This window comes from Eublepharis macularius, chromosome 7 (genome assembly GCF_028583425.1).
Source record: "Eublepharis macularius isolate TG4126 chromosome 7, MPM_Emac_v1.0, whole genome shotgun sequence".
Lineage (NCBI taxonomy): Eukaryota > Metazoa > Chordata > Lepidosauria > Squamata > Eublepharidae > Eublepharis > Eublepharis macularius.
The window spans coordinates 80,715,255-80,738,349 of record NC_072796.1 but is presented as its reverse complement, the minus strand read 5'-3'; the positions used below and the strand labels follow the sequence as shown (position 1 = coordinate 80,738,349).

Below are 23,095 nucleotides of genomic sequence, written 5' to 3'. Positions count from 1 at the left end.
TGTCAGTGGGTTGTAGTATTCCTTTGTCTTAGATTTCAGTCCGAGGACCACAAGTTGGTAGCAGAATTTCAATATAGCACATTAAGAATCTAATAAGTATTTCATTCTGTCAGACTCCAGTTTCCTATTAATTATTAACCCTTGTTCATTTGCCACTTACATGTCTTCCACATGCTATCTGCCCCAAGTTCAATGCTTTTGGGAAGTGTTTTTTTCCCCTTCTTCTTCACAGCATCATGGTGTGGGTTTCCCTGATTTTCCTCTGATCTTTCTCAAACCTCCTTTGTTGTAAAGTTTGGGGAAAGACTGCAGTAAAGTCAGGATAGTTGCTGTGTGTGCAGGAAAATCTGGATTTTCGGGCTCACATGGCTGCCATTTTCCCTCCCCCTGCTACCAGGAAAACTGTTGCTTCTGCACTTAATCTGCAGCTGCATCAACAAAGGGGAAACCATGCCTGTGTAGGACAGTCCTTTTTATTATTTCATACTTTTCGTTTAGTTCTTTTGTCAAGATTTAAACAATCTGTTAACACTACAGAGGTTAGAATCAACATATATTACGTACAGCCCTGGCGCCAGGGTTTCTGGCGCTGGAGGCCAGCCTTGCGCACGCGCGGCCCCGGACTGAGTGATGACGTCATCACACAGTGCCGCCATTGGGTGGCTGGGGTGGAGCGAGGAGGCCACCCGTGCGCCACCCGCTGCCGCCTGTCGTTCCTGGCCCATGTTTGCTGCACCTGCCTGAGGGCGGGTGGCGGCAGCAGTGGCGGGGCTGGCCGGCGGCGGCGTGGGACGTGCGCCTCTGCCCCTGGGGGCCCCTCCAGCGCCCCCTCTGGCCCCACAGTGCCCGCCTCATGGCCTCAACAGTGGCGCTGGCCGATTACGTATATGTATATCGACGTATATATTGTTTATATAATTCCTAAAATGTCAATCTGGCTAACAAAGAGAAACCATGAAATTGAAGAAGCTGATTGTGTTTATTTGCTTATGCAAGTCACAACTACAACTGCAGTTGTCATGAACCGCTTTTAAAGAGGACTGAAAAAAATTCCCGGCACAGGTATCTATCAAGAGCTACTAGACATCATGACTGGATAGAACATGCACGCTCACAGGCAGTGAACCTCTGATTAACAGATGCTGGGAACACACTGTAAGGAATGGCCAGCATCTTCCTGCTCTTTTGTAAATTCCCAGAACAACCAGGTTATCAGCTGCAGGACACAGAATGCTAAACTAGCAGATCCAGCAAAGTATTTGTATTTATTTAGTTAAAACATTTCTGTGCTGCCTTTTCACCCAAACAGGTTCCCCTAGGCAGTGAAAGCAAAATATTTCAACATTAAACAGCATTCAATTCAATCAAAACATACAGACACACATAGGGAAGAGGGCCAATAATAAGTTACTGGGGATATACAAACCCCGCCCCCCCCATCTTCACCCAGTAGTGGAAGACAATAGAGGAAGACAGATGGATCTCCCTAGGGAGGGAGTTCCAAAGTTTTGGCACCATGACCGAGAAGGCCTTTTTTTTGGATTGCCACCCATCTAGCCTCAGGTGGTGGGGGCAGCCATAGCAGGACCTCCTGCAGTGGATGAGTAGGTTACTTGCAGAAGCCGATCCTTAAGTTATGCTGGTCCCAAGCCATACAGAGCTTTTAAAGGTCACTATCAGCACCTTAAATTCGGCCCAGAAGCAAATTGGGAACCAGTGAAGATGGAACAAGGCTGGAATGATGTGGTCTCTATGACCCGCTCCAGTCAACAGGTAACTCTTACATGCTTAGTTTTATGACACAAAACCAAAAGAGAAAAAAAAAGTTTAGATAGTCACATTCTAAAATAATCAGGAATCTTACATCATTAAAGTAGCTCCTTAAGAACTCCTCGTTCATGATCGCTCCAGTTTCCATGGCCATAGCCCCTCCGGCACCCATAGTTCCTCCAGAGCCCATTACCATGGTACCTCTGGTTGCCAGGCCTCTTCCAGCTGCTGTGGCTGATACACCTCCTGACTCCATACCTCCATAACCTGAACCAGACAAAAGAGCTCTTTGCTCTTCCCATCGTTCATTCGTCACTTTGACGTTGTTGTAATGTTCTTTCATCATAGAAGAGCCAGCACCCAGAGCAGCTGCTGCTCCTGCACCTGTGGCTGCTCCAACTCCCATATTTGAGGCTGAGTTGTCCAATTCAGGGGAAGAGATGAGGTTTATGATTGCCTAACATCAAAGAAAGCAATTAAAACACAAATGGAATTCAATTCAGTCATGAAGTAACACAGCAGACTGGGCTGGAGGTGACTGGAGGCTAACCAACTCATTATGAGATATTTTATGTGCTTTGCACTAGGAGAAAAGTAAGAACAATTTTATTATTAAAAAACCATAAGAGAATGTGTATTACAGGAACAAACACCAAAATGTTCAGGTAGATGTACTTCTCCCAAGGCCTGTTCAGAAAGGCTTAAAGCATTGCTCAGACATTCTCAGGGCATCCCAGGCTCCAAGAATATCTGCTAGATGAGTGCAGCTTTTATGCTATATTTCTTCCCACACACTTCAGTTTAGGGGCACTAGCAAAAATGACAATAGCTACCTTATTGCCTGATCCTGCTTACGGTTGCTAAGAAATAAGATCCAATTCTCAACAAACAGCAGATGCAGGGGTTTGGTGGGAGTTATCCAATGTGTAAATTTGCTACTGCAGGGTTTCCTAAGTTAGCTGCAACTGGATGGCGCTTTACACAATAGCGCCTGTATATTATTGTAAGTAGCTTCTAGCACTGTCTAAAACTAAGTAAAAATTGAAATCCCAGGGCATGAGATACAAAATGAGAGTAAAACAAAGAAACCTTGTTTTCAGGAGCTGCCCCTTCACTGTTCCAGTTACGCAACATTTCTTCGCTGTTGTCAGGTATTGCTGCAAAGCCTTTCATTGCACCTGACCCAGAGCGACACAGCAGCAACAAGAGAGGCAAAACTGTAAAAAAAAAAAGTGTATCTATGAATCTCCACCAAAGATATATTTAAAAAAAACAGGAAAGGCAACACAAAACATGTCTTAATTTGTCACAGCACCTCCTGTATCCATCCATTTTAGACAATCAAATCTTTACAGATAAACATCCGAGTTGAAAAGGACCCATACCCAACCCAAACAGGAAAAAGAAACAACAGTACTTGGTAATGTTTAGAAATCTTAGGATCTCACCCTCTGGCACAGAGGGTGGATGGGGTGGGAACTGTCTCTCATTTTACATATATGAAGAGGACTGTGTTGATAAGTCTGTCTTTACAAAGGAGAATACTGTACTCCCCCCTGCCCCCGCCAACGCAGTTGCTTGGGTGAATGGCCAAAAGGATGTGGCCGAAACCAGTTATGCGGACTTGGGAAGAGGACAAATGTTAATGCCCCCTCTGACATTAGGCTGCATCTGCTGTCCTCTCTCAGTGGTATGGGTACCACAATGAGTAGCATGACAGGAAGACTTGGGGCCAGACCAGATAAGATATGTGAGATCTCTGATGAGAAAAAAAGATGAAATTGCAACATCTTTAATTTTTTCTTCCAAAGCAATTGTGTGTGGGGATAATTTTGATCGGGGATAGTGCCGCTCAGGAAGGAGAAGGCTTAGTTGAAAACCCCATGTCATTTCCCATATAGATATCCTCCCCACCCAGCTGCTGTTAACCCCCTATAGCGAAATGTGGAAGGGGCCTATGTATTGACATGTGTAAAACCACAGGCTCTAGTCAGAGAGGCTCAGCATAACTTCCAGAGGTCACAGGAAAGCCAAATATCCTACACCTTACTCAATTTATTTTCCTTCATATGTTTATTAATAGCAGGGTTGCCAGCTCTGGATTAGAAAATTCCTGGAGATACTGGAGGTGGAGCCTGAAGAAGGCAGGGTTTCGGGAGTGGAGGGACCTCAGCAGAGTATAATGCGATAGAGTCCACCCTCCAAAGCAGCTGTTTTCTCCAAGGGAACTGATCTCTGTGACCTGGAGATCAGTTGTAATTCTGGGAGATCTCTGGCCACCACCTAGAGTTTGGCAACCCTAAGTTGTAGCAGGATTGTGCAAAAGAACGAAAGAAAGAAAAAGAAAGGTACAACTGCAGAAATCATTCAGACTGCAGAATTCAGCTCTGTTTGGCAGAATCTTGATCTTACCTAACTACTCAGTACAAAGGCCTGTTTCTGTGAGTCAGCATCTTCACTATCAGCAGAGCATTTTTTTGCCATAGAGGGGCTTCCAGTGGAAGTCAGAGAACTGCACCCTCTTTGCCCATATTCAGGAGGCCTTGTGAGACTATTATTTTGGAGGGGGTTTTGCTGACTATATTTTATCTGTATGAATTATGGGGTTGCTTTTGGCTGCTGTCTTCATAGATAGTGTTTTGATGCTATTTCTTTAGTCAATAATTATTTATGAGATCTTATAATTTTAACCGTATGAGAACTTGTTACATAGTATTGTGACTTGGGCCCACTGTAATGGAAAAACTAACCCAAATCATTTTAAATACAGCTTTTATGCCTTCTTGATTTAAATGGGACGAAAAGTTAAGAAGGAATTTTATTTTGGTTAGATCATTTTGCTCTAATTTACCAAGTCACAAGCTCTTCAGTGAAGAAACTGTTTCAGTGCCTTGTGGAGTATAGAGTGTATCTTTAGTACATATGGAATAACAACACTGTTTACTTACACAACAGCAACAAGAGTGCCAGGATCATCAATGCAACCGCAGCAGGTCCCAGGACAACTGATGAGCCAACAGATCTCTCCCCTACGCAAACACCATCTCTTCCACAAGTACAAACAGAGATGTGAACAATTTGTTTGTCAGGACAGCTGAAACCCTGGTTATCTTTTACTAAAACTGGAATATCGTATGTGCCAGGACGTATATCCACAGGTACAAGCTGTGCTCTAGATCCTTCCCAGAAAAGAAAAGAGGGGAAAATACCAAAAATAAAGCAATGGACTCCAAAGTGGTTGAAATCAGAAATCTCTTTTTAGTTAACCCAGATTATAACTGTAGAGCTGTGATCAAACAGTGTTACAAATTTGATGTAGTGGGTCCACTGCTACATCGAGATGCTCAGCCTTTATGGGTGGTTAAAAATGCCTTTTTACTAGCTTAGGCTGGTGCACCAGCTGCACCCTTTCCTATAAAAGACTCACCTAACAACAGCTGTTCATATACATGAAATTGCTCTAATCTGTTTGGAAACAGCATGTAGTTGGGCAGTATCACTGCCCTCTCCACATATTTATTAATTTATGAACACTTTCTTAGCTCATATTCCAGCTTCATAAACTACCAAACCACCAAATCAGATAGGTAGCAAGCTAGTCTATCAAGAAAAAGGGCAATCTTATGGTGTAGTGTTTCTCACAAAGGGCTGAAGCTACCTCTGGAGATACATATACACATGAAGCTGCCTTACACTTGGTCAGACCTTTGGTCTGTCAAGGTCAGTGTTATCTGCTCTGACTGGCAGCAGCTCTCCAGGGACTCAGTTCTTTCATATCACCTACTATCTGATCATTTTAACTGGAGATGTTGGGAACTGAACCTGGGACATCCTGCCTGCAAAACTGATGTTCTACTACCGAGATATGGCCCCTACTTTGAGAGAAATTGGAAGTAAATTTCAGATAAAACAACAGCAAAATATATTGTATTGACTGTTACTTACCATCTACCTGGCCAATTACCCATTTGTCTGACATTCTCTCAGGCTCATCAATGATACTAAAAGTGAAAGGACCACTATTTGGATGAGCATCTTCATCTTCAACAGTGATGTTAGTGAATTTTGCATCAGAACAGATAGTTGTTGCTTGCGTTGTAATAGTTGGACAGTGGAAATTAACATTCTGTACTTGAATAGCAATGGTACCTGTTGCAGTTTTTGAAGGGAAGTCTGCAAAATATATGAAGCAAAAATTGTACTTCACTGTATGAAAATGGAAAATATCTTTATTGTTTAGAAGTTAATTAGATTTCCTGAGCATATAATACCTTTTAATGTGAATTCAATACTTAGTTTTGGAATATTTACAATTTATTTTAATTGCAGACTGGGGCTTTTTACTAAAGGACACAGACTTCTCACCATATCTATTTGGAAGTAATCTGAATCGGAGCGGATTCCTGCCAATGTATTAATCTACTTCCCTGGACCTCAAGACAAACCAGCCAAAATTACAATGCCTCAGGATTTGTGATCCAAATAGAAAAAACCCACAAGTTGGTCCCACCACAAAATAATATTATCTTACTATATTTTCTTATTTTGTAAAGCATTACAGAAAAATTCCTGTCAGAAACTGCATCTAAATCAAAGAAAAAAGAGGCACAGGGAGACAGTCAAGCACAAGAAGTGGCTGTTGAGGAGAATCCTAGTCAGGAGTTAGAAATAATGAGAATGAAAGTTGAACTGACATGAATTCAAGCAGAAAAGGAACAACAGTTAGCCAAAATTCAAGCAGAATAAGAATTGGCTGAGAGGGCACAGCAAGAGAGGCTCAGCCTAATAGAGAACATGAAAAGGAAATGTGAAAAGCAGATAGATATATATTTAGTGATCTTGAATTAGGAGTTCTCTCAACAGTGATAAAGCATTTACATTTGTGAGCAAGTATTTTTTTTCATGCTGAAAGCATGATGGCTTTATCTTTTATTAGCATGTTTGCATCTGCTTGGTACCAGCCATGTATCAAGCGCTCCACAAAATAGCAAAGGGACATGGTCCTTGCTCAGCATCCACAATTGCAATCACCAGAGAACAGGATGCTCTGAAGCAAACAGATTGCCTTCCTGGAGCGCTGATATGCTGAGATCAGGAGAAGGTAAGCAACAGAACACTTTCCAGAGCAGTGGGAAGGAATCCTGCTGCTCCTTGCATTTTCCATACACTAATTCAAATTCGAACAAAACACCACCTTTCCATACCTGCGAAGAGGACTGGGCTGAGGGGCCACCACTATTAGTAGCTGGAGGTAACTACAACTATTGGCTAGCTAACCAAACCAAAAAATGCAAGGACTGCCCTGAGTCTTTATTCAGATAGCTTACTGGAAAGACATTACTGCCATTTCCAAGGCTAGCTTTAGGCTTTAAACAGTGGATAAATAAGCATTTGCATGAATTAAATGCTGATCATTCTTTGGGAATAAGGGAAAGGGAGCCATCACTTACCTTCAGTTATGGCCAAAATTGTTGCAATGTAACTACCATTGACAAGAGAAGATGATTCATATCTAGGTACTTTAATAAGCTTGATTTCAGCAGTTTTAGAATCTATTGTAAACCAGTTTTCAGTATCACGATCTTTGGCATACCTGTACAGATTTTTAATAGGTGTTAAACTGCTTAAGACAATTAGTATACAAAGCCAATCTGATACATATACACACAGAGCATGTTTGTTTTGTAAAACAGTGACCGTTTCCAGAGCATTCTTCTTCTTCTTCTTTTTTTTTAACGGACAGCAATTAGTGCCAGTGTAGTAAGAATAGGGGCAGCAGGTTCTCTGGATTCCCAGCTTTCATTTAAAAAAGTAGTAAGTCTCCAGCCCCCTTCCTTGCACAGATATGTTTTCCCTTATATCTACACAAGGGAAGTGACCAGAGACTTACTGTTTTTAAAAAGGAAAGCTGGGAATTCAGAGAACCTGCTACATCTATCATGACAATGCTATAGTGCTATAGTGATATTTTTGTGCCAATTTTTAAAAACCCGCAAAAGTCCTGGTGGCCCAGGCGAGGGGTAAGGGTAGTCACTTCTGGTGCCATAAGAACTAGAGCTGTTTGAAATGGCCACAGTGATTCACATATGGTTCATAAACAGATGCAAATGCTGTTTGAAACTGCCATTCCCACATCACTTAATATGAAGTTAGGGCAGCTATGGATAACAATTGGGTTAAAATCGAAATCTGAAAGGGGACTAAGCCTCAGGTCCTCTTTCTATATTACCTTTTAAGGAAATGTAAGTATGTGGGCACACACAAACACATATACTTAGGATACATGGTAACATAGCACAAGAGGAAACTCGTGGAGGTAAATAATTATTTCCAAAATTCTAGATTTGTGTCATTTATTTATTTACACTATTTATAGTCTACCTTTCTCACTGACTCAAGGTGGATTATATAACATAAGTCAATACAGTCAACAGCTGGGGCATTCAATAAACAATACAATAGAGTATGGATGGCAGAAACTTGAAACAAGCAGAAATCTCATACAGGACTGTAATAATGTTCAACAAAACAAGCAATCCGACACAATGTAACAACAGTAACAGACAGTGCACAATAGTAGTATAGTCTCTACCCCTTTATCAAAGCATCTCCTTGAACCTTTTCCTTACAGCACAGCCCTATTACCTGTGTAAGAAGGCCCTCCCAGATAATTTGGTTTCACAGTCTCCACAATAAAATAAATAAATAAAATAATAAATTCACATAATTCAGGCAACTTGCATAATGTTGCCTACTGTGCCAGACAATAATAGTGCTATCTGAAGTAGTTATACTCAATTCTAAGTCCAAGGGCATAATTCTACTTAGGATGAACTGTGAATGACCATCAAGATTATGGGAGAAGGAGTAGCTGCAAAGGGAATGGAACTACAAACTACAAACCATACATTGTAGACAGTGCCATTCTAAGCAGGTCTAACCAGAATCCTATGGAAGTCCACTCACTTGAGCTTATTCCCAAGCGTTTTTAGATTTCACTGACAGTTACTGAATTTACAAGGCTGAAACCCAAAGGCAATGAAATCACAAATCAGTGGTATAAATGACAAAACAATTATAGTACATCTTCCTACGGAATTCCCATCTGATATTAATTGCTACACAGTAACTTGTCTTTGGCTGTATTTGCACATCACAAATAAATCTGTTTGTTTCTAATGAGAACAAGCCAAAACACTCATACTAGCATACTTCCTCCCTCCTCCTCCCTGTGCATGTGTACTGTGCTGAAACTGTGAGCCAGGAAGTGTTCAATAAACTATTTGTTATGGCATCCAAACTTGACTCTTCAACAAATTGCAATCTGTGTCTAATTTGGATGTCGCAACACCTTGTATTTTATTTATGATATCCTGGTTTGCAGTTCTACCTCACAGGGTTATTGTGAAATTAAAACAGAAGAAGAGAGAATGATAAAAATTACTCAAAGCTTTTTGGAGGAAGGGCTATGTAAAAATGTACTAAATGAATAAACAAACAATGGGAAAGCTTATGTACTAAGGGCGTAAAATTTACAGCAAGCCAAACACTTAGAGAAAATTGGTACAAGATGTATTTAAATGGTACATTACACCAAAACATATTGAAAAAATGGATAAGAAATATATAGGGTCATGCTGGAAATGTAAAGAAACAGACGGCTCCTTTTTCATATGTGATGGCCATGTAAAAAAAGTTAAAAATTCTGGAAAGATATACATGCCGAGATTCAGAAGATTTTAAGAATTAATTTTGCCATGAAACCTCAGACTATGTTGCTGGGAATAATACCAGATAATGTTGACAGAATACCACATGAATTATTTTGGTATTTGTTGATGGCGACAAGAGTAGCAATGACAAGTAAATAGAAAGAAGAAGACTGCCCAACCAGAGAAATTTGGAAGGATAAAATGTCAGAATATGCTGTGATGGCAAAACTGACGAATTATATAAATAGAAGGCCAATTAAAGAATTTGAAGAGAAATGGGGAAAATATTTCACTTATAATGGACAAAATTTATAAGAGATCTTAGTCTTGTAAATTTGAAAATGATTGCATATTGATATATTTTTAAATTTAATTGTAAAATAATTAGTTATAGAAAGATAATTGGTAAAACAAGTAGATAATTGCTAGAATAGACTGTATAATATGGAAATACTGGCATACATTGTTATTGATAAGTAAAGTATATGGTAATGATAAATAGTAGTAAAATAAGGATCTTTTCTCTTTCCTTCTCTTAAGGAAATAAGTTAGAAACTTTTATAGTACTTTATATTAATACTAAAGGCTATGATAATCACTTGCATTGAGTAATACACAGTGTTATTGTTAATAACTAGAGATGGGCACGGACTGGCAGTCGCCTACGGACCACTGTTCGGGGTTCATGGGCTTCCATGGACCACGAACTTTTTAACGGACCGGTCCGGTTTGAGAACCAGTTCGATTGAGAAAGGCCTTGTTTTTCCCACAGATTTTCACTTGAGTCGACTTTCCCCACCAAAGGTTCTCATGTAACGCTCCTTGATTATCACTTTTCCAAAGAGACAAACAACTTCCCTTCTCCTATTCTGACTGACCCTTACCCGCCCTTGGGGGAAGGAGAGAGACTTGTGCTCCTGTCCAGGAAAGGTGGCTGCCCACAAAACCCACCTACATGGGGCTGCATCAACAATAGATGCCCTCCCTGGGGGCGGAGAGACCAACTCTCCATGATGGGAAATGAATGGATGTACTTGAGTGAAAGCCAACTCCGCAACAGGAGATCATGTAGCAATTCAAAGGCCCCTTGCTGGAATGGAAGGCACGGGAGGGATGGAAAGGATGTCTTCCACACCTTGAGGGAAGGAAACTTATGCTACCCTGTTCAGAGGGAGCCTCTTTGGGAAGTGGACAACAAGTCCCACCTCAGTGACGTGGTGTGTCACTGGTAGCAAGCAAGCTGACCTGGGCCACTGTCCTCCTTGTCACCGGACTTTGGGGATTGACCCTCAGAGGGGCCCTTGCGCTCTCAGGAGCAGGATGGTCGGTCGCCGACGAAACCCACTTCGCCAAACGTGATGCAGTCTATCAAGGAAGCTCATCATGTGCCTTAGACTGTTTTGTTAATATACAAATCATAATGGAAGTAGTAGAGTTTATAAAGAATAAGAGGAGGTACTTAGAAGGTGCCAGGGACAGGGCTTGTCGTCAGGAGAGGATACCAGGGACAGGGCTTGTCGTCACCAGGAGGGTACGAGGGATAGGGCTTGTCATCAGGAGGAGGATACCAGGGACAGGGCTTGTCGTTGGGAGAGGATACCAGGGACAGGGCTTGTCGTCACGAGGAGGAGACGAGGGACAGGGCTTGTCGTCACGAGGAGGATACCAGGGATAGAACTTGTCGTCACGAGGAGGATACCAGGGACAGGACGTGTCGACAGGAGGAGGACACGAGGGACAGGGCTTGTGTGTCTGCTTGTTTGGGTTGGGGAGGGCTCTGACCTGGGCCACTGTCCTCCTTGTCACCGGACAAATGCATATTCCTCTGGCCACAAGGAAGACCTCCTGCCAACAAGACCTGCCTCTGAGATGTGGGGACTAGACATGGGCACGATCAAAAAAACAATCCCGATTAAGCCAATCGTGATTCCGCGGCGGTGCCAGACCCAGGTCACCGATTCTACCCGGTCAAGTCCTGTTTCCGAACAGGAATCAGGAAGGCCAACGAGGGAAGGCGCACCGCGGTTTCCAGCGCTATAGGAAAGGTTGGTGAGGACAGCGGCTGCCGGGCCTGGCAGGCCTGGGGAGGCGGCGGCGAGCTGCCTCCCCTCAGGAGGCAGGTGGTATGGCTGCTCGCCGGCAGCACCCCCCATGTTCCCGGCTGCCGGGCCAAAGGGGAGCGGGGCAGCGGCTGCTGACGGCGGCTGCCAGATCCGGCAGGCCTGGGGAGGCAGCGGCGAGCCGGCTCCCCTCAGGGGGCGGGGGGGGTCTGGCCGCTCGCCGGTGGCACCTCCCATGTGCCCGGCCGCCGGGCCAAAGGGGAGCGTGGCAGTATTCCCCGCCAGGAAGGGAGGTGGGTGAGGATGGCGGCCACTGGGCCCGGCAGGCCCAGGGAGGCGGCACTGAGCTGCCTCCCCTCAGGGGGCAGGGGGTCTGGCCCCACAGGAGTGGGCTGGTACTGTCACTGGGGGGGGGAAGTTGACATTTGCCTGGTGGGCGGCCAGATTCCCCCCGCTATTGGGTGACCACGTCTTAGCATGCTTATGGCGGCAGCTGACCTCACCCACCTTCCTGCCTCGCCAGAAAGGGGCAGGGCGTGTCACCATTGGGAGGATACGAGGGACTGGATGTGTTGTCGGGAGGAGGTGGAGGACCATGAAGTCCCACAGATGCTTAGTGTCCTTAACCGACGGTCCCACCACCGAGGAACATTTTGGCGGCGGCTGCCAACCTCACCCATCTTCCTGCCTCGCTAGAAACGATGAGATGGACAACAGTCATGCCTTAGCCTGTTCTGTCATACAAATTATACTGGAAGTCGTTGACTTTATAAAGAATAAAAGGAGGTACTTAGAAGGTGCCGGGGACAGGGCTTGTCGTCAGGAAGAGGATACCAGAGACAGGGCCTGTCATCAGGAGGAGGATACTAGGGACACTACGTGTCATCAGGAGAACGCCAGGGACAGGGCTTGTTGTCAGGAGGAGGATACCAGGGAGAGGGCTTGTCGTCACGAGGACGCCAGGGACAGGGCTTGTGGTCAGGAGGAGGATACCAGGGACAGGGCTTGTCGTCAGGAGGAGGATACCAGGGACAGGACGTGTCGTCAGGAGGAGGGGGAGGTTCCCCACGTTCCGAATGGGCTAAAATAGTGTGCTGGTATTCTCACCGAGGGGGGGAAAGGAGGCCACATTCACCCGGGGGAAGCCTGATCCCACAGCTACCAGGTGACCACACCTGAAGCCCCGTCTTAGCGTAAACTTGGCGGCAGCCGACCTCACCCACCTTCCTGCCTCGCCAGAAAGGATAGGAGGGACAACAGTCGTGCCTTAGACTGTATGGAAGTAGTTGAGTTTATAAAGAATAAGAGGAGGTACTTAGAAGGTGCCAGGGACAGGGCCTGTCATCAGGAAGAGGATACGAGGGACAGGGCTTGTCGTCAGGAGGAGGATACCAGGGACAGGACGTGTCGTCAGGAGTAGGATAACAGGGACAGGGCTTGTCATCAGGAGGAGGATACCAGGGACAGGACGTGTTGTCAGGAGTAGGATAACAGGGACAGGACGTGGCTGGAAATGTCCCCCAAAGTCACTCACTATTTAGGGAGTGAAAGGCTTAGAAAGAAGTGAAGCAGAAAGAGCACCCTAAAACATGCTGCCAGTGGTCACAAAGTGGGTGTTTCACAGAGGCCAGTAGCAGTCTTCCCCTTGCACTTCAAAAGCCAGGCTGGAAATGTCCCCCCAAGTCACCCACTATTTAGGGAGTGAAGGGATTAGAAAGAAGTGAAGCAGAGAGAGCCCCAAAATGTGCTGCCAGTCGCCAGAGAGTAGGTGTTTCACAGAGGCCAGTAGCAGTCTCCCCCTTGCACCTCAAAAGCCAGGCAGGAAATGTCCACCCAAGTCACCCACTATTTAGGGAGTGAACGGCTTAGAAAGAAGTGCAGCAGAGAGATCCCCAAAACGTGCTGCCAGTCGTCAAAGAGTGGGTGTTTCACAGAGGCCAGTAGCAGTCTCCCCCTTGCACCTCAAAAGCCAGGCAGGAAATGTCCCCCCAAGTCACCCACTATTTAGGGAGAGAAAGGCTTAGAAAGAAGTGAAGCAGAGAGCCCCCCAAAGCGTGCTGCCGGCTGTCAAAGAGTGGGTGTTTCACAGAACCTAATAGCAGTCTCCCTCCCCTTGCATCTCATCAGCAGCCAAGAAAGAACGTGGGGGAAAGAAGGCAAGAACTCAAGCAGACAACGCCCAAAGCTGCCTTGCACCCACTGTGGGTCTGTGAGTGGGTGGGGTCAGAGCACAATAGAACCCACCGGCAACCCAGAAAAAAGGAAGAGATTTTTGGGGGGCAGGGGGGGATTAAGGCCGAGAAGAACCCAAGGACTCAAAAAACGCAGAAAGAAATCAGAGTAACCCGATAGTACGGTAAAAGGATTTTTTTAAAAGTGCTCTCAAGAAAACTAGAATTGGAAGGAGAAAAAAATTAAACAGGAATGGAGAAAAGAGAAAGCTCTCTTGCATCTGAAGCCCCAAAGCCCCAAGGCACAAGCCACACTCTCACAAAAAAAAAAAACCTTCCCCACAGCAAGCAGTTGCTGAGCTTAGAAGCTAACTTGCGTCCCCGCACCAGCAAAATGGAGCGGGGCTTCGCGCGCTTTGTCTTTTATGCAGAAAGGCTGGGGGGGCTGACAGAGCTGCCAATCAAGGTTTCCTGGGCTATGATTGGTGTGTTCCAAACGGGGAACGTGGCTCCACACCGTTGCCTAGGAAATTGTTTGAGCGGGAATCCTGGCATGACAGGCCAACGGACACATGGACAGAAAGCCCCAATGTTCGGCGCTTTCGTGAGAAAAATACAAGCCCACGGCCCGCGTGTTCGCAAAGGACGAACTGGGTAAGTTTGTGATGAAATTAGGTCCGTTATGCGGACCGTGCCCACCTCTATTAATAACCGTTACTGTTAAGGTTACACTGGAGTAACAATGAATAATGCGTCTTCTATTATTAAATAACTAGCAGGAATAGGTTTGAATTTTATATGTGCAATATTAGTGGGAAATCATTTTAATTACTCCAATATTGATAAAGGTTATGATTTTGGGTATTTTGTATTTTAACAATCCTTGTAGCACATAGTTGTATATTTGTCTTGACTGTCTACCCTTCCCCCCTCTTTTTTTCTGTATTTTTTGTTTTAAATAATTTTTTTTAAAAAAACTGTACTCAAAAGCAGGAAAGAGGGAGAAAGTGCTCAAATATGAGGGGTTTGGCTTATTCTTCATCAGAAGTTGAGCTTTGTTTATGACATCTGATTGCAGCTAAAATACACTCTAAGTGGTATTTCTGGTAAACATAAGGAATCTCACCTGATGCGTTGTGCTATTTTTCCAGTGTCTTCATCAAAAGCCTGAAAGCTTCCAATAATCTGGTTCACTTTCATTGTTCTGTTTGCTTTAATTACTAGAGTTTGGGGCTTAAACACAGGACCCTCTTTCACATTTATCACATTAATTTTAACTGGAATTGGTTGTGCTTGGTAACCACGACCAATAATTGATTTGTGGTATGATGCTTTGTTAGACACAACAATATTTAAGTTCATTGTTTGTAGTTCTTCATAATTAACTTCCTGCAAAGTGAATGAGAAAACCCTCATTGTACATACACTTCAATTTCCACACAGGATAATGTTAATATACAGATTTCCCTGTTAAGCATAGTGAATTTGGTCAGAAACGGTGACACTAAAAGCATCAAAAATTAATTTTCCCACTTGATATTTTATCATTAGAAGTAGAGCTGAGCAAGTCTTTTAGCTTTTCAGAGTAGCCACGTTAAGTCTGTTGTACCAAAAGAAGTCCAATGGCACCGTAAAGACTTAACACAATTTACTCCAGTCTAAGTTTCTCCGTGACTCAGAGATTTCATCACATATATAAAGTGTGCATCTTTGCATGAAATGTATATCCATTGTTCTGGTTGTATTTCTGTAACTGCTAAAGACTGCTCCCCAAAATATCTTGGACACTAGAAAAAGCATGCAACAACCCCCAAGGCACTAGTTAAAATATTATTTTAAAAACTGGTGTTATTGTTCATTGCCATGTCTTCTGTGCAGTCCCACATGGGAAATGCACATGCACAGGCCAGCTGTGGACATTCTAAAGCTCTTGACAGCACAAGGAGCTCTTCTAGATGGTTTCTCACAAAACAGGCCTATACAAGGGAGGACAGTGATTCTCTCTGTTTTCATTTAGAGCTGCTGAAAGATGTCTCTTTTTGTCTGTCCATTCCTGACTAGGTTTTGTAGAAGATTTTGTGGTCTGTCACCTCTGTAGACCACCCCCCACCCCCCGCCCTCATGGTATAGTGGACTGACTTCTGCAGCCTCATGGCTTTGAAGGCCCTGTCTAAGAAGCGTCCCCACTGTGGAACCAAGATGGCCCAGCTGGACTCGCGTGCTTTGCTCTGGCAAGACACATGACAGCACAAAGCACAAAAGATTCTGTACAAAACATTCATCTGTCTTCACTGATAATAAATAATAAATAACTTCTAAAGATATTACAGCAGTTTTTCACTGGCCGGGTACCTGTACCTGTGCTGACCAGAATTGATCCCTTTGTAATTCTGAGTGTATTGCTTGGTGGGGGAGCTCTATGAATATCAAATTCAACAATATTTGAAGCTTACAGTATCTATGTGAATTCATCCTTTATTAGGAAACCCTGCCAATGTTAAGTGGGTGCCACAGACACTGAGACAAACTGAGAACTTCAGAATCAGAGAAATACTGTGAACAAAGCAGCATTTAGAGTGTGTATTCTGTGGCTTCATAATGCCAGATCAGTACAAATTATGGAAGCTTGGCCTTTGGTGAGCTGAGTAGTCCATTTGCTGAACTCTGGCTCTGGCTTCCAACTCAAGCCACTGACATCAGGTATCTTATCATTAAGTCCGAACTGGGAAGGCCCACATACACAAAAATGTGTTTGGTTCAAAATCACTCCTGCTGAAAACAATAGATGAGCTAGGTTCCTAAAAAGTAGAATTGAACACAACCAAATACAGAGAAATTGTCTGTGAATTAAATGATTACTACAATGGCAGGTATAATGCCAGAAGTTGTAAACAAACGGCTAAAATGAACTGTTCTGATTCAAACTATCTTCTTTCACAAGTTGAGGGGATACTGTTGGTCTACAAGAGCCATTCCACACATAAAGCATCATGCGATTCTGCAGTACTGTTGGGACAAAAAAAAGACCAATCTCCTGTGCTGCTTTCTGTGCAGACACATGATTAAAATAGCAATATGATGCCACTAGGCCCCCATCTTTCCCCACATGGGCTGTTTTATATGCAATAAGTCTATCCACTTCTGAAACCACATCTGCAGGACAGCCTGTTTCAGAATGTGTTGCTCCCCAACACAGCAATGTTTTGTACCGAAGCTTCTCTGGATGAGAACCAATGTAGCAAATGTCAATTTCCCCACACTAGATACTGACCTTAAGAAGAGTTAGAATTCCTTCATTGGTTTGTGAATCTGTTTCTATATGGAAATAGCCTCCTTCATTGCCAGACACAATTGTGAAATGCGCCAGCCAGTTGTCAGTGAATTCCTCATCTCTGTCGAAGACCTTCAGGCGCATAATTTCCACATTTGCCATATTTTCCTTAACACTTCCTTCATACTGTGAACAAACAAACCTCTTAATCTCTCTTCCTTCTTCTCAAGGCAGTCACAGCTACTCATAAGTTATGACAGAGAGACATTATGACATGTTACTAGACACAAAGCTTTCCAGTCAAATTACTTACTGTGGCTTTCTCAAGAACCGGAATGTTGTCATTGACATCTAGAAGTTTGATCTGTACAGTGGTCTGTTTCCCTAACCCCTGTTCAGAGCCACCTCTGTCTTTTGCCTCCACAGTTAAAGAGTAGCTACTGTGCTCCTGCAAGATACCCAAACAGTATAAGCGAGGTGTAAAAAATAAGCATTGAGAAATCTAGATTAGAAGCATAATGATACTAGTTATACACAAAAGTGCTGCCACCACTGCCCAGGATTCAAACACAGCAACTGTGGGAAGTGCTGCTCACATCCATCTTTCTTTTGAGAATTAGGCATGCACAGGGGATGAGCCTTGCTGGTAGTCAACTGGATCCCAGGAGCTCTCTGAGGCAGGTTGGCAGAAGCTGCTGTGGATGAAAACTTGGGAAAGGAGGAGTGTATACCAGAAGCGCATTTGGCTTGGTGACTTGAGTGCCCTCAAGTCATAGCTGACTTATGGTGACCCCTGGTGGGGTTTTCATAGCAAAAGACTAGCAAAGGTGGTTTGCCATTGCCTGCCTCTGCAACCCTGGTCTTCATTGGAGGTCTCCCATCCAATTACTAACCAAGGCTGACCCTGCTTAGGTTCCAAGATCTCTGAGACCAGGTTCACCTGGGCTATCCAGGTCAGGACAGCATTTTGGCTTCAGGTAAGATAATACAGATTGAAAAACAAAAACTATGTAATATTTTGTTAAAATTAAGATTGACAAAATAACACAAAACACTATGTAAGTTGAACGATAACCAGCCAGCCCAAACAAGGTTTAATTGTGTTTCTGAACAATGCTCATGCTATGTTGACCCTTGTGCGTGTCATACTGGAAGGGATTTCAAACACTGGGGAGGCATCCACTGGGGAGATTCTTTGGACATAATGCAGGGAAAACCTTAACTCAGGAATAGAGTGGCTCTCAGATCTCACAGAATACAAGAGAGTATGTGGGAGGAGGTAGCATGCGGCTTTCAAGCCATTTGGGCTTTTATAAGAAAAAGAGCACATTATACAGTGCTAAGAAATCAATGGAGAGTCAACACAGTTGCTGGAGCACTGATATGGTAGGTCACTGGGGGTCTGTGAACAGGGCATCAAGTTTTTAGGCCATTAAAAGTCTCAGTTCTGTACAAGTAATTTTTAAAAAATCTGAAGTATTCATATTTCTCTCTATAAATAGATATTTAAAAAAAGAAAGAGTGTACCTCTCTATCAAGCTGCAAGATTGAAGTCTGCACCACTCCTGTTGCTGGGTTAATAATAAATGCAGTAGGCTCAGTAGGCTCTTGAGAAACAATCCTGAAGGCAATTTTGGAGTTGAGGGTATTTGGCTCATCTGCATCAGTTGCGTTTATCTTCATCACAATAGTACCTAAGAATAAAAAATAATACATTTAAAAAGAATATACTGTTATACACTACTGCTTGCCAAGCTGTTGCAAAAATTTCAAATATCACGCATGTTACATTTCTAAATATTGTAATGCACATTCTAAGACAGTAGTTCTCAAATTGTGGGATGGGACCCAAAAGCGGGTTCTCTCACCGGTGGGTGGAGGAGGACCAGAGTGCCCGGAAAGGGTGGCTCTGAGAGGCTTGATGGCAAATCATGGCATCTCTCTGCATAACATGCAAAATGATGTTGAAATATAGCCTGTTGCTCAGTAATGCAGGAATCATATCTCCCTGAGCTGAAAGAACTGCACTGGTTGCCCTTTGTTTCTGGGCACAATTCAAAATGCTGGTTGTATTTGAAGAACTGCTTCCTGCAGTACTATCCAATCCACCAGTTAAGCTCCTTTTCCCAAGGTCTGTTCTCTACAACCCCCACTTACAGAGATGAGATGGGTGGTGAACAAAAACAGGGCATTCATCTTCGTTCTTCTGTGCCTCCACACATGGGGACTGCGCAGGCGCAGGCCAGCCGCCGGAGAATTTTCTAGAGCTTCTATGGCTCCGAAGGGGCCGTCTGTCGCGCGCCTCAGCGACCGTTTTCCCGCCCAAACGGTCACGTGATCCTCCAGCGACCAACGGCCCCTTCCCTCAGTTCTCTTCTTGCTGCCGCTTGGAGAGAACGTGAGCTTGTGCTCCATGCTTTGTGCTTCGTGCCTTTCTTCTGACTGATTGATCTTGGCTTTTTTGACTTCGGACTTCTGACCTCGACTATTCTTTGGATCTCGCTTTGGACTTTGACGTGGACTCGGTAATACGACTCGGACTGTTTTGACCCTTCTCTCGCGTGCCCCTGAAGATGGCCTCTACGGCTCTCTTCAAGCATTGCCTGCAATGCCACACTAAGATGGCCAAATCCGATGGCCATGATCTGTGCCTTTTTTGCTTGGGGGAGACCCACAATGTGTCGGCCTGTAGGATCTGCCAGGGTTTCACCAACAAGGCCCGGCAGGATCGCAAGGCCCGACTAAATTCCTCGCTGTGGCAGAAGGTTATGTCTGAAGGCACCCCGTTACCTCCGCCCAAGGCCGGCCCTAGCCCCTCTGCCGAACGGTAATCAAGAGCTGGCTCAGTGGCCTCCACGGGGTCGAGACCAAAACCGCGTCCCCCGAGTGCCTCGGCGTCGAGAGCGGCCTCTCCAGCGCGGCCGCCCCGGAGCGCGTCGTCTACCAGGTCGGATCCGAGACCAGCTTCGGAACCGAGGATCCTGGTACCGAGTCCCCGGTCGGAACCGACGACCGGTTCGATCCCGATCAAGGCGAAGAGGTCGAAGCAGAGGTCCCCTTCGAAGTCGAGGAGCGCGTCGGTTCCGAGGTCGTCTTCTTCGGAACCAGCTAAAAAGAAGAAGACCAAGCATCGCCGGTCCCCACGTCCCGCTCCGCAGGAGGAGGTCATCGTGCTCCCGCACACGCCTTCCCCTCATCTGGGTTCCCCTGAACCAGAGGAGATCTCCGAACCGGTGCCGGATCCGATGGCGTTCGAGACTGTTCGGGCAGAGTTTTCCTCGGGACCGGAGCCGAGCCCATGACCCCATCTGAGTCAGCCATCTCCCGCCCATCGTTCGCCGAGGTCGGAACCGAGCCCGTCTCCGCATCGGAGTCGATCTACCCCTGCTGTCGGTCGCGAGAGGCGTCGGTCCGGGGACAGTGTCCGATCCATCCGGTCCACTGCGTCCCGACATCGCCAGGCCTCCTACCTTCCCCCGTCGTACCACTGTCAGTGGGAAGGGGCGCCTACGGGTTTCTCCGCATCGGAGCCGAGGCCTTCAACATCACAGGCATGGTTTCCACCTCCGGTCCACGGTGAGGGATCCTGGCTCGGTTCCGACGAGGGGGACGTCGAAAGCCTGGGGGACTACCAGTCGGAGTCCTGGTCTGAGCCATCGCCCGCTGATGATGTGGTGCCTGCTACTGGTTCACCGTATGAAGACCTACGGATTTACTCTGACCAGATGGCACGAATGGCTCAGGCCTTAGAGATGGACATCTCTTCGGCGGCCCCCCAAACCAAGGACAAGCTCCTCAAGAGGATTTATGGGGACAACCCAGCGTACCTCGGTTTCCCCATGCTTGAGGGTATTGAGGAAATCGTGGATAGGGTGTGGAAGGTGCCCTGTGACCAGCCTCCGACGCCCAAGCGAATAGAGCAGCTGTATAAAATCAAACAGGGCACCTGGCAGGCGTTGGTGAAGCACCCTCCACCTTCCTCTCTTGTTACCGAGGAATTCAACCCCAAGCGGTCGGGCCACACATCTGTGCCGGCCGATAAAGAAAGCAGGAAGCTTGATGCGCTTGGCAGGCGCCAGTACACAGTGGCTTCGTTGGGCCTGAGGATCGCCAACTACCAGACCATCATGGCTGGTTACCAGCTCTACCTCTGGGAGAAGTTGGCATCCTACACTCGAGACCTCCCACCTGAGCAGAAGGCTGTCGTCTCCCTGTTGCAGACAGAGGCTGTCAGGCTGTCTAAGCAGCAGATGAATGCTGGGAGCCACGCTGCTGACACTGCTGCTCGGGGAATGGCTTCGGCGGTGGTCCTCAGGCGCCACTCCTGGTTGCGGTCTATGGCCCTGTCCCAAGAGGTGCGTTCCAGGGTGGAGAGCATGCCATTTGAAGGGGACTCGCTGTTCTCCAAATCGACTGACGAGACCCTGAAGAAAAAGGAGGAGGACCGGCAGACGGCGCGGTCCTTGGGGCTGGCTCCTGCGGACAAGCCCACCTCCAGGCCACGGTATGCTCCCCGGTCCGGCCCTTACCACTTCCAGGGCAGATACCAGCAGCAGTGGCCGGGCTACCACCACTATCCGGCTTACCAGCAGCGGTCATACCCTCCTGCACAGCAGCAGAGGAGGCGTCGGCCTTTTAAACCTCGTCCGTCGCAGCCACCGGCCCAGCAGAGAGATCAGCAGGGCGCCGGGAGGCAGTACTGACGGGTCGCGCCAGCCGTATCCCCGAACTTCTCGGACAGACTGAGTCCACTCCTCTCTGAGTGGGAGTCAATAACATCTGACTCATGAGTCTTAACAATTGTTGAAATGGGATACGGGCTGGAGTTCGTTGAGCTGCCTAGGTGCAGTTCACCCCTGACAGCTGTCAATAATACTATGGCCGAGCTGGATGCGGAGATTGTGTCACTCTTGGCCAAGGGTGCTGTGGAAGAATTGCCCTATGAGGACTCTGTAAAGGGGTTCTTCTCTAGGTTCTTCCTGGTCCCCAAGAAGGATGGGGGCTTACGTCCCATTTTAGATCTGAGGGGCCTTAATGCCTTCCTCAAGGTGACCAAATTCAAAATGGTTACATTGGCGGCTGTGATCGCCTTGCTGAAACAGGGGGATTGGTTTGCGGTCCTTGACTTGAAGGACGCATATTTTCATGTGGGAATACGGGAGGAGCACAGGAAATACCTGAGCTTCGTTTACCGGCAAAGGGTTTTCCGGTATAAGGTGCTCCCCTTCGGCCTGTCCACTGCCCCACGAGTGTTCACGAAATGTGTGGCCCCTGTGGTCTCCTTCCTTCGGGAAGAGGGCTGTACCATCTTTCCGTACATCGATGACTGGCTCATCGTGGCTGAATTGGAGTCTAGGCTGGTGCAGGACATTGGCTTGGTACTTAGCACTTGCCAACGCCTGGGGCTCCTGGTGAACTTTGAAAAATCCAGACTGGTGCCCAACTGCAAGGTGTCATACATTGGTGCACTATTAGACTCTGTGGAGGGTAAGGCTCTGCTCCCCTTGGAGAGGGCTCGGTCCCTAAGGGGTCTGGTGTCCATGTTTAAAAGGAACCGTTTCCAGTCTGTGCGCACTATCCAGTGCTTACTAGGGCATATGGCAGCGGCCACCTCTGTGGTGCCCTTTGCTAGGCTGCGTATGCGCCCTCTCCAGAACTGGTTTGTGCGGAGGTACGATGCTCTGCTGCACCCTCCGTCCCTCAAATTCTCTATCCCGAGGGTCATCCTCTCCTCCTTGGACTGGTGGCTGTCTGATGACAACTTGTTTAAAGGGACTCCCTTTGGGTATCAGCACCATGACGTCACGGTTACCACTGATGCCTCTCTGTTGGGATGGGGGGCTTACTGTGGTGATGTGTCTGTGCAAGATGTCTGGTCTGAGAGGGAAAAGACCCTCCATATCAATGTGCTTGAACTAAGAGCCATTCGTTTCGCACTTGTGTCCCTTACAGCACTGCTGAGAAATCGTCAGGTGTTGGTGCAGACGGACAACACGACTGCCATGTACTACGTGAATCAGCAGGGGGGCACAGTGTCCATGGCCCTGTGCCGGGAAGCCACGCTCACTTGGCAGTGGGCTATCAGGAACGGTGTGTCGCTCCGTGCTATAC

General features: G+C 46.1%; 1 protein-coding gene across 2 annotated transcripts in view; it reads right to left on the bottom strand.

The window, feature by feature from the left end:
• The window catches only part of DSG2 (desmoglein 2), a 46,559-nt gene that overhangs the window by 3,399 nt on the left and 20,065 nt on the right, over positions 1–23,095 (bottom strand). For both annotated transcript variants that reach the window (XM_054984728.1, XM_054984729.1), the window contains 9 exons: positions 18,512–18,678; positions 17,298–17,432; positions 16,985–17,170; positions 14,840–15,102; positions 7,221–7,363; positions 5,716–5,943; positions 4,719–4,949; positions 2,860–2,987; positions 1,865–2,227 (listed from right to left, as the gene is read on the bottom strand). In XM_054984728.1, coding sequence (XP_054840703.1) covers positions 1,865–2,227; positions 2,860–2,987; positions 4,719–4,949; positions 5,716–5,943; positions 7,221–7,363; positions 14,840–15,102; positions 16,985–17,170; positions 17,298–17,432; positions 18,512–18,678 — 1,844 coding nt within the window. The remainder of the gene's footprint in view (positions 1–1,864; positions 2,228–2,859; positions 2,988–4,718; positions 4,950–5,715; positions 5,944–7,220; positions 7,364–14,839; positions 15,103–16,984; positions 17,171–17,297; positions 17,433–18,511; positions 18,679–23,095) is intronic.